Raw genomic sequence first — 12,158 nt, forward strand, 5'->3', positions numbered from 1 at the left:
TCAACCACAGGTTCTCATAGTGCGTTGGCTTGTGCCCTCACAGCCGTCCATGGACATTTTTGGGAGAGTCCTGGATCCGAATGTGTCGGTAACTTCCTATTAAGTGGGACATTATTTAGACTTTCCTTTCGCTTTCACATGCCTTGGTGATCAAATAAACTGGTTTAATACTTAATAGGATGACAGCTTTTAAGATACAGAACGTGACCCGATCTAAACGGGTTGGAATCGTTGCCAACAGTTTGGCAGAACTTCGAAAGAAAGGATGCAATAAGTTGAAGGTAGGTGACAATTTTAGGCACACATGAAAACTGTGTATGTCATGGGCGTTCGGCTAGCGACTCACTCTATGTACGGCCCTGTTTTTGCAATGGGTTCCTTTTTCCATTATAGTCATACCATGGCACATCCATGGTCATACTCACCATGTAGGTAGTCCTCTCCTACCACCTCCATGTACGTACCTACCACAGGTGCTCCGAAGTCCGATAATTGCTTCGCGAAGCCCCTATGAAAGATCACAGGGTCCCCAGATCTGACATGTTGTTTGTATTGTTGTTTATGTTTATGTTACTCATGTTGTTGTTGTTGTTGACCAATAAAATTCAACGAACATAACTTGTGCTTCTGTTGTTTTTTGTATTGTTGTTTATGTTTATAAGTTGTGTTGTTGTTGTCATTGACCAATAAAATCAAATGAACATAAGTGTTGTATTGTTGTTTGAAATGTAATGTAGATGTCATAAGAAAGCTATGTACAAGGACTCTATCATTTATTGGACCCGATGGAACTCTCTCCCAACGTACACTCTCTTCATACACTGAAACAGTTTCAGTGTATGAAGAGAGCGGATGTTGGCAGAGAGTTCCATGGGTCAAATAATGTGTCCTTGTACATAGCGTTTCTTATGACATCTACATAACGTTTCAAACAACAACAACAACAACAACAACACAACAGTTATTTTCATTGGATTTTATTGGTAAACGAAAACCACAACAACATGACTTATAAACATAAACAACAATACAAAACAACAACACAAGTTATGTTCATAGAATTTTATTGACAACAACAATACGACTAATATAAACATAAACAACAGTAGAAACAACTGAACAACAAACAGATCTCTGGGAACCCTGTGGATCAAACCTGACAACACCTGGGCAAAAGCTCAACTACTGTGCTGCAGCACAGCAAGGAAGTAAGTGGAACCAAGGAGATAGGAAAAGGATGACAACCCTCCTCCTTAACCCTTAACCCCCACTCCCACCCACCCCCTTGCCACTTGTGAATTTTCTAGCCATTATTAGGGGACTTTGCTATTATGTTACCATGGATATAAATCCATGATATTACTGAGTACATCTCACTTTTACCTCCATGTCACAATCCCTCTATCCACCGGTCTGGAAACGTGGCTGGTTTCTTTGTGACACTCCGTGATATGAACAAACACACGCACGATTCAAACCTTAAACAAAGGACACCAACAATGTTCAACTGGCCGTTATATCAATGTCGCTACCCCACGATTCTATGACAGCCGCAATGTGATCGTTCAAAAACATGACATTTTATGGGTTGTTATTTTCAGAATATCACAAAACATTACAACTTGTAAACAATTTAGTTTTTCATTAAATGGGTAACGTTGCCCCTCTAGATAGTAGATAAAGCTTGAAAGGGACGACACACTATGGTTGCATTATGATCACGATCGAAAAACAAAATGATGACGCACTGTTCGCAAGTGTCATGGACTGTTGCCTGAAATCAAGAAGACAGGCAAAATCAGCCGACTATTAACATCGAAAGCTGAGTAGTTCATTACCAAACTTGTTATTGTGTTGACATATAGCATTTTGTAAAAGGCATTTACTGTGCCTGAGCGCGAGCGTACGTATCGCGAGTTCGCCATATTGATGCTACATGGGAAAATATACGAATTAAATCTATGTGCATTTCTGCAGTTGTCGTTCCCATTCTGCTCAGTTAACAGACATGATTTCACAGAATATTACACAGAAAACATATTTAGATCATATTTGGAAGCACTGAGTTGCAAGAGAAAGGGACGACAAATTTTCTGGTGTGATTCCAGCCGTTGCTTGTGCTTTGTCAACACACTCGAAGCGATCAACCCCAGAAATTATCGCACACTATCATCATTTACGATGGGAGAAGGATCACGAAAAACACAAACCGGTTTCAGGATATGGTTATTTCTGTCTTGGTTTCAAAGATAGATGCAGAGAACACTTTATAGTGCCAAAAACAGTGAAGGTTGGACAGGACAAACGTCTGCCTTGACACAGAGGTCAAAACCAAGCGACGCACTGGTATCACGTGACCGTGTTGCGCTTTGGCTGTGCGGTCTAGGTGATTAACCCCTTTTACAATAGGCGTTTCCAGATCGGTGGATAGAGGGACTGTGCTCCATGCCAAAGTGAACCTGTAATTCCTTTTCTTTTAAACATTGCTGTACAGAACAACTGAGGTTCTGTTCTGAGAATATACCAAAAAGAAATTAAACACACCCATATATCTTGACACATGTTGTTGCCATGGTTGCATACCCTAATTTTTGCATATTACTATCAGTAAAGCCTATGAATTGGCAGTGGAATTTTGCTTGTTTTCTGTCCTAATAACTAAAAAGTAAGCTATAAATGAAGATTTGTTTAAAAACTTACCTACAGCATTCACATGCATTGTTATTGGCATATTTGTTCCATAAAAGTTTTGTCGATATAACTTAAGGTAGTTCGTGTCTTGAAAATGGATGATGTGAACTTTCCTCAATTGCAGCTACGTTAATTTGACTTTTGACTTCTTATTTTTTCGACAGATAGCTGAGAAATCTTGTCATATTTGTCTAGAATCTGACGGCACAGAGGTTGATGATGAAGACTACTTTGAAACACTACCAGCAAACACTGTCTTTGTGTTCTTGAATAGGAGTGAATCTTGGAATGGATGTAAGTAGCAACACTACTTGATGTATTTTTAGATATACAGGTTCCCACAGATGAACTAAACATGCTATATTGAATATATGATGAAATCTGCAATTTTATATTTTTGTAGCTAATTTTGCCATTTTGGTCAGGCTATCCTGAAATGAGCTATCACAAAGATATCTTCTTTCAGTCTTGTATTATATCATAATGTACTAATATTATATAGGGCTCAGCCCTTGGTGTCGCGCCAGGGGTTAAGATTGGCAATGTTATTTGTATTGATTCATGATAAACTGTAATTGTTACTTCATAAACGTTTATATGACAACTATGCCCAGTTTCCCTCTGATGAAAGCAGTTCACGTACTTACACGACGTCAAACCCTGCAGCAGGGCAGGTATTGATTTTCTGTAGCGTGTAAAAATTTTGGACAAAAATTGGCAATTTCTACAATGATAACAGCCTATGGCGATAAACAAGGGACGTATTATGCAATAATTATCATTGCAATGGTAACCGCACTGCCCACCTTCCACTTGCAAGCTGAAAACTATAGCGTTCCGTCTAAACACTTGCAATTTTTGAATCTAATTATTGACACAGGGGGCGCTCTTCTATAATTAAATCCCAGCATTCTTTGCGGTTGCCCCCGTTCATATGCACGACAGTTTTCTCCGTTTATCTATATCAACGATACTTTGTATCAGCGACAAGGTGTATAATAACATTTACTGGCTAATAAAAGAGGTATATTTTATAAAAGGCATGTTATATCATAGTAATTTGTTTCGTATTTGTTTATTTACGAGTACTAAAAAAAAAACATGGCGGCGCCCAAGAAAGAAGGTTACACTTCCGGTTACTCGCATAGTATATTAAGAATAAGCGCATGCGTAGTCAGTAAGCCGCTGGCGCGACTATTACCAATATGTTATAAGCATTCTACTCCACACTGCATTTACCAATATCTATGCCGAGTTCTTGTCTCTCATGTCCTCCAGATTCTTCACTTCTTCAAGACGTGTTTGACAAAGTGCTCTTACTTGCTGATCGGAATGAAGTAGCTTCTCAGATCCGAGATTTCATCAGTGAAGTGGATTCAGGGGAGAAATACCACTTGATGTCAGAGTTTGTTGGAAAGCTTGAATCAAATATTGAAGCTGAAACAAGAGAAGAGGACCCTGCCTGGTTTGAAGGTGATTTCTCAACTATTAATCAGAGATTTTATTTATTTATTTATTATTTATTTATGAATATTTTTTTAAATCTAATTTTACACATTTGTAATGGATATTTCAATATGCATAAATTATTGAACACAACAGTGCATACAGAAGATGTCGGCTGTTATTGACGGAAATTCAAACAAATCACATCTGTTCTCAGAGCAGCTGCTTGTGGCTTTTGACATAGTGTTCATGATTTTTCACCATAATGTAAGCAGTTACAATGCAGCATTTTTGTAACACTGTAAAGAATAATTTTATCAGGTATATTGAATATTTTTTATTTTCATAGAACTATACTATCATTTTTGAAGCACAACAAAGCATTTGGTATTACTTTTTTTGTAAAAATAATTTCACCATGTGTGTTCTGGATACAGCAAAGACTATGAACCATACCACAGAAGCTGGATCAAAATGAAATAATATTCGTAGTTTTGCTGTGAAAACTGCATGAGCTCTTCAATTTTGCATCAATTTCATAAAATTACTTTCAAAGTAAGATAAGTCTTGTAAATGTACTAGTACTTCTTTGTCAAAGGATGTTTGTTCACGTAATGTTGATCATAAATTTGAATAGCAGGTGAAAGTTTTAACAAGATGAACAATACATGGTTGTGCCTCTCTAACATGGCCAACTCTACTCAGGTTGTCAAGTTGACAAAAATAACCCTCTCCCAAATCAGCAGACTTACAGTGTGTACCCATTAGAATCCTTGCATAGCCAATGCTACCATTCACTGACACTTGTGATTTTGCTGTCTTTTTTCCAGATGTCGACAACAGATTTAAAAATAAAGAACAGTATCTGAAATACTCAGCTCAAGGGAGAGTTCGGAAATACCTTGCAGGGGTGAGAGTCTATTACAGAAATTATCACAGTTTGCTATTTAGACAGTTGCAGGGGTGAGAGTCTATTACAGAAATTATCTCAGTTTGCTATTTTGACAGTTGCAGGGGTGAGAGTCTATTACAGAAATTATCTCAGTTTGCTATTTAGACAGTTGCAGGGGTGAGAGTCTATTACAGAAATTATCTCAGTTTGCTATTTAGACAGTTGCAGGGGTGAGAGTCTATTACAGAAATTATCACAGTTTGCTATTTAGACAGTTGCAGGGGTGAGAGTCTATTACAGAAATTATCACAGTTTGCTATTTAGACAGTTGCAGGGGTGAGAGTCTATTACAGAAATTATCACAGTTTGCTATTTAGACAGTTGCAGGGGTGAGAGCCTATTACAGAAATTATCTCAGTTTGCTATTTAGACAGTTGCAGGGGTGAGAGTCTATTACAGAAATTATCTCAGTTTGCTATTTAGACAGTTGCAGGGGTGAGAGTCTATTACAGAAATTATCTCAGTTTGCTATTTAGACAGTTGCAGGGGTGAGAGTCTATTACAGAAATTATCACAGTTTGCTATTTAGACAGTTGCAGGGGTGAGAGTCTATTACAGAAATTATCACAGTTTGCTATTTAGACAGTTGCAGGGGTGAGAGTCTATTACAGAAATTATCACAGTTTGCTATTTAGACAGTTGCAGGGGTGAGAGTCTATTACAGAAATTATCTCAGTTTGCTATTTTGACAGTTGCAGGGGTGAGAGTCTATTACAGAAATTATCACAGTTTGCTATTTAGACAGTTGCAGGGGTGAGAGTCTATTACAGAAATGATCTCAGTTGCTATTTAGACAGTTGCAGGGGTGAGAGTCTATTACAGAAATTATCACAGTTTGCTATTTAGACAGTTGCAGGGGTGGGAGTCTATTACAGAAATTATCTCAGTTTGCTATTTAGACAGTTGCAGGGGTGAGAGTCTATTACAGAAATTATCACAGTTTGCTATTTAGACAGTTGCAGGGGTGAGAGTCTATTACAGAAATTATCTCAGTTGCTATTTAGACAGTTGCAGGGGTGAGAGTCTATTACAGAAATTATCACAGTTTGCTATTTAGACAGTTGCAGGGGTGAGAGTCTATTACAGAAATTATCACAGTTTGCTATTTAGACAGTTGCAGGGGTGAGAGTCTATTACAGAAATTATCACAGTTTGCTATTTAGACAGTTGCAGGGGTGAGAGTCTATTACAGAAATTATCTCAGTTTGCTATTTAGACAGTTGCAGGGGTGAGAGTCTATTACAGAAATTATCTCAGTTTGCTATTTAGACAGTTGCAGGGGTGAGAGTCTATTACAGAAATTATCTCAGTTTGCTATTTAGACAGTTGCAGGGGTGAGAGTCTATTACAGAAATTATCTCAGTTTGCTATTTAGACAGTTGCAGGGGTGAGAGTCTATTACAGAAATTATCTCAGTTTGCTATTTAGACAGTTGCAGGGGTGAGTCTATTACAGAAATTATCTCAGTTTGCTATTTAGACAGTTGCAGGGGTGAGAGTCTATTACAGAAATTATCTCAGTTTGCTATTTAGACAGTTGCAGGGGTGAGAGTCTATTACAGAAATTATCTCAGTTTGCTATTTACACAGTTGCAGGGGTGAGAGTCTATTACAGAAATTATCTCAGTTTGCTATTTAGACAGTTGCAGGGGTGAGAGTCTATTACAGAAATTATCTCAGTTTGCTATTTAGACAGTTGCAGGGGTGAGAGTCTATTACAGAAATTATCTCAGTTTGCTATTTAGACAGCTGGAACATTTTGAAATTCATATGAAATCGCTGAAATTGCAAAAATTATTGGTGACTTGCCAAGACTTGCAGCTGCCTTGAAAACAACCTTCATATACACTGTATAAGTTGTGTGTGAGTGCGTGCAATTGATATAAAATCTATATAAGCCCTGCTTTGAAGAGTTTTTATGATGACTAAACAGTCTCAGACTAGCTGAAAGTCCCTGATAATTGATATAATTTGAAACAAACTATAGACAACACATTACAATATGAATGGCTATTGTTGATTGGACAATTATTAGTAAGGGAAAGTAGATCTAAAGTGTCATTATATTGTGGTGAACTGAGTAATACATAACATAATAATTGTTATGCAGTATTTTGAATATTATAGCTGTGAGAATAATCTTATCAAATTTATGGAGCATTGATGTGGATGAACACAAAATATATTTTTCAGTGATGATAAATCAAAGAAAGATTGATACCCAATGATATTTTCTCTCATAAAATACAGCTGTTACCATTTCTATAAGTGTTGAAGTAATGCTACAAAAAATAATCAAAAACACAACAGGTCTAAGGTGGATTGTCTCCCATGTGTGAGAGAATTTCTGTCTCAAACTCACGAAACACTCATAATGGACTAAAATTCACCATCTCAAGACAGCCATTCCATCTCAGCCCATTAACCCTTTCAACACCAAAGTCAATTTTTGTTGCCTTTATAAAATACACCACAGTCAAAAATTTTGCAGATTTTTGCCAAAAGTTTGATAATAAACTGTAGCCAATGAAATGTGATATCTGTTTGGTCCAAAATTATCAAAAATATGACAGAAAAATTAATAAAATTCCAATAAAATGTTACACTAAAATTTTGGTGGGAAAAATTACAGCACTCAAAGGTTAAAGATTTGGATTCTATTGGTCTCATGCCTACCTTGGTGATTGGGAGATTAAAGTGAAACACAAATTTCCCGCAATCACTGCGCATTCCATTTAACACATTGGTATGTGGGATTATTATTCTGACGTCCCTTCCAAACTCGCTAAAATCACAGTTTAAGACTGTTTAATGTAGCAAGATACTGTCAGCATCAATGACATTTCCTTCAGTGTATCATTCCACATAGAGACACCTTCTTTCCACTCAAATCCATGTAAATTGCACCATGTAAAAATATATCTATACAAATACAAATTTTATCATTATTACTTGATTGCTCCTCGGACCCTTGGGTCAACCTTCATCTTTTATGATAAAAATATGATAGTCCTACCTGAGCAAGTTGCAAGGTAATTTTCAAAATCTGTCCTCTTTGTAGTTGTCCACTACTGAAGCAATTCTCTGATTTAAATTTTGTCACATCTGATTCATCAATTAATATATGAAGTATTTGCTCACGGAGAACAAAGATGGAATAACTGATGAAAATTATACGTGTCAGAAAATATAAACCCCACACTGGTGTTCTTACAATCCTGGCATAGTGGGGACATGTTGAAAAATTTCCCTAGTCTGGTCTATCATTTGCTTTGTATGGGGTTTATGGACATCGGTAAACCAAAGGGAGAAAAAGTGCAGACGATGTCAAAAGAAATTCTGTGATTTGAGAGTGTGTTCCTTTTTACTAGTATTTGATTTTGGTTAGAATTGTGACAAACAATGCTTAAAATGAACAATCTTTTCTCATTTTTTTCCCCTCCATCATAGGTTGTGTAATATTTTCGTAAAATGTATTAAAGGTCTACTAGCTGTAACCTTTGGCTACTTTCTCAGTTCTGGTTCTGTGTATCAACTACAGTTTCTCATCAAAATCCCTATGTCATGCTACTGCGCCCAGTATTCTGCTTGTTAACACACACTGTACATGTGTAATGACCATTGTAATTGTTGACACATGAATTCTAGTCCGGACTTGAATACAATTTTCAACAATAACAAGGCCTGATTATGCACAAGGATGGATTGACAAGCTAAATACTTGGTATTTCATCATAGTTCAGGGATTCACATTAGAAATGGTAGTTGAAACACAGAACAAAAATACTGAAAAATAGCTAAAAGTTACAGCTAATGGAGCTTTAAAACAGACTTTAGAGTTACAGATTCATTCAGAGTTCCTGACACATTTGTATATTTTTCATCTAACAAGGCCAAGGAGTACTTTGAAAAGGAGGGAAGCAACAAGACCAAAGGCAAACTTATAAAACTCCAGCGAGCATTCCAAGAAGAGTTGAAAGCCAATGATTTCCATGGCAACTACTTTGTACGTTCTGCTGAGGATGAGTGTTTATGTGATGATGACGGTTGGTTTACATGTCAAGGATCATATGACGTTGAAGATTGCTCCTCTGCTCACACTATCAATCCTTACAGTACTAAGGAAGCACGTATTTTATTCAGTACATGGAACCTAGATCATGTGTGAGTCTAATACATCATTAAAACATAAAGTTTACAAAATAAAGCTTTAGAATGTGCCTTTGGGATGGATATTCTGACTGTCAAACAATATTTTTTCTGCTGGGGCTGTTTTGAAGGTCATGTAGTTAATGAAGTTTTCATGGATGAATTTTTGTGGAAAAAACTTTATTCTTCCTTGTAAAAAAGTTACAAAATATAGCTGCGCGCACAGAACATTGGACACTTCTGCATGAAATGTTGACAAATTTTGGCTGTTGTTGGAGTTTGTAAATCTGAGCCGTTTATTAGAATTTATTGTAACACTAGAAGTCGCCTACCAGCTGGTATTTTTGTTGCCCCTGCTTGCATGATTTCCAAAAGTAATCTAAAAGTGCAGACAATATTTATTTTGGCATATTCATGATATAACAATACACAACCCTATTCAAGTGTCAGTAAATGTTGGATAGTCAGTTTCTCCAGTAAAAATCTATGTATGGTAATGCTTTATTCTTGGTTTTAACCAAGTTTTTTCAAAGAAATATCTCTCATCAAAGGTGACATGATAACCCCCTCATACTTTATATTTTCAAAAAGCAGATAATATAAAGTTTAGTACCATAGAATTAGTTTACTAGAAGGATGAAGGAGGTATATATTAGGGGTAGAAAACCTTCATTTTTATGTCAATAACAAAAATTAAGTCAAAAACTTGATACTATTTTTTCAGAAATTTAATATTTCACTTTAACAAGAATATCTGTGGAAAAAATGACTATTTCTTTTTGCATTATCTATCTTCGTTCTAAAATGGCAGGGGTTGAAAGAGTGACACTCAATAAAAAGTGATTAGACTCATGATAAGCAAAATTAAAATGCTTCCTATAGTAAACAATGTAAAAATTTATTGCCAAACACAATAGTGGTTTTGTTATATAGTATTTAAAGAATATAATTTGTAAACTTTCGCAAAATTTGACAAATCCAGAATGATGTTAAATTGTTTTGAAATCTTGAAATTGGGAGAAAAACGAAGCCAGGAAATTGAGGTTTTTTACCCCAAATATAAAGCCACTTCATCTTTTGAGTAAACTACTGCTACCATACTAAACTTTAGAGTCTCTGCTTTTTGAAAATATATGGTATGGGGGGGTTTTCTTGTCATCTTTGATGAGAAATATTGCTTTGAAAAAAACTGTATTGGCAACATGCAGCTCCACCTTAATCATGTGTAAATCTGTCAGTTTGAGGCATATATTTTGTAGAGATCCAATTCCTGCCTAAAAAAAGGAATGGTCTGGATAATGATTCAGTGAATAAGAATTTTATCCTAATGAATATTAATCTTGTAAACATAATAGATTGTGAACAATATGCAATATTATTGTTCACAAATAAATTAGACATTTCAGTCATCAACCATAACAAGCTCTTTTGACAAGTTGAAAAAACTGAATTTTGATAAGGTTCCATGAGTAGAAAAGGAGACTGTTTTGAGAAGCCGAACATACATTTAACAGTACTAAAAAATATGTCAACGTTAGAGTTAGTGACACTTGACTGTCAAACCTGATAGCAAAGATTGTGGTAGTAAAGGTCAGACTGCAAAAAGTATTGAACAGTGGAAAGAAGCCTAGGGTACCTCATGCTGAGTGAGAGAAAAACCAGGGTATTGTTTTGTTCAACGTCTTACATACGGTACATTTGAATTATTAAAAATATGTCCAATATCAAGATGACCTTTTTATTCTACTTGCTTTTAATGGTATCATGGCTTCCATTTTTGCATTTTTGTTGGCAAACTAATTTTCAAAGGCAAGGTTTTGATAAACATATTCTCTCAGTTTCATGGAGATAATTTCAATTTATAGCAGATGCAAGGTAAAGCCATACAGGCCTAAACCCCTATTTACAATGGTAGCTTTGTAAGCTATAAGAAAGTCAGGTTTTGAAAGGTTCAGGTAATGTGATGCCCAGAAACAGAAGTTTTAAACTGTGGCTAAGACTATCCTCTTGAAGACTCTGGACCATTCTCAATCAAAATCAAGTACAAAAGTCAAGGTTGATCATGCTTTTGACTGGAGAAGGAAGTTATTAAAAGTTTATAGGCATGTTAAATTCAAAATTGCCTTGCATCGTGTGTTTGCTAAGTTGGGGAAAAGAAATTTTTTGAGTTTCAAAACAAAAACAAGATGGTGAAACTTAAAGTACTCCATAAGCTTCAAAAAGAGTTCTTACAAGCAGCTGACAACCAAAGTATTGTAAAAATTTTAGCATCCAATACCTGTCCTGGTGGTGCATTTTACCTCAAGGGAAACATTAACACAGTATGTGCCTTGAATGTGAGATTTCAACATTTGCTCAAACTTTCCTGAATGAAACTTTTAACCAAAACACCAGGGATCACTGTGCAGACTTTGGTAGATAATAAAAGAAATGTAAAAATTCAAGTCTGAATATAATTCAGGCAAAGACAACACCTGTTTTTCACAAATACATGTCGACACACATCAAAATACCATTGAACAACCTTTATTTATAACAGTACATTTTAAAAGGAACACTTCTTTCTTGTATGAAAAATCAAATTCTTAATTTTAAAAGACTGAATTAGGCAAATATTACTATTCTGAACATACGTTTTTGAGAAAAACTAAATTCACTGGAGTCTAAGAGGACGCAACTAGTACCTATCTTACATCTTACATGAACTAGACTGAAACAAACTGGTGTTCTACATTATCTTGTTTGGCTATTTCAATCTGTTAAACCAGAAAATTCTCCATAGAATTGAAATAAAAACGTAAAAATGTTTGTTGTCGTCTTGCTTTTCTCGATTTCTCGTAAGGTGATTTAAAGCTCATCAGATAAACAAATCCTTGACTGTGCAGCTCACTGAGAGAATGTTTAATTCTCTTCTACTGTTG

The 12,158-nt window shown here is 35.8% G+C and overlaps 1 protein-coding gene across 1 annotated transcript in view; it reads left to right on the plus strand.

Annotated features, from left to right (window-relative positions):
- LOC139137694 (DNA fragmentation factor subunit beta-like) overlaps window positions 1-12,158 on the plus strand; it is a 16,666-nt gene continuing 4,508 nt past the window's right edge. Inside the window, exons 1-5 of the mRNA XM_070705922.1 lie at window positions 1-281; window positions 2,856-2,985; window positions 3,970-4,164; window positions 4,968-5,047; window positions 8,981-9,252. Of these exons, the coding sequence (XP_070562023.1) occupies window positions 180-281; window positions 2,856-2,985; window positions 3,970-4,164; window positions 4,968-5,047; window positions 8,981-9,252 (779 nt within the window). The 5' untranslated portion in view covers window positions 1-179. The remainder of the gene's footprint in view (window positions 282-2,855; window positions 2,986-3,969; window positions 4,165-4,967; window positions 5,048-8,980; window positions 9,253-12,158) is intronic.

This window comes from Ptychodera flava, chromosome 7 (genome assembly GCF_041260155.1).
Source record: "Ptychodera flava strain L36383 chromosome 7, AS_Pfla_20210202, whole genome shotgun sequence".
Classification (NCBI taxonomy): domain Eukaryota; kingdom Metazoa; phylum Hemichordata; class Enteropneusta; family Ptychoderidae; genus Ptychodera; species Ptychodera flava.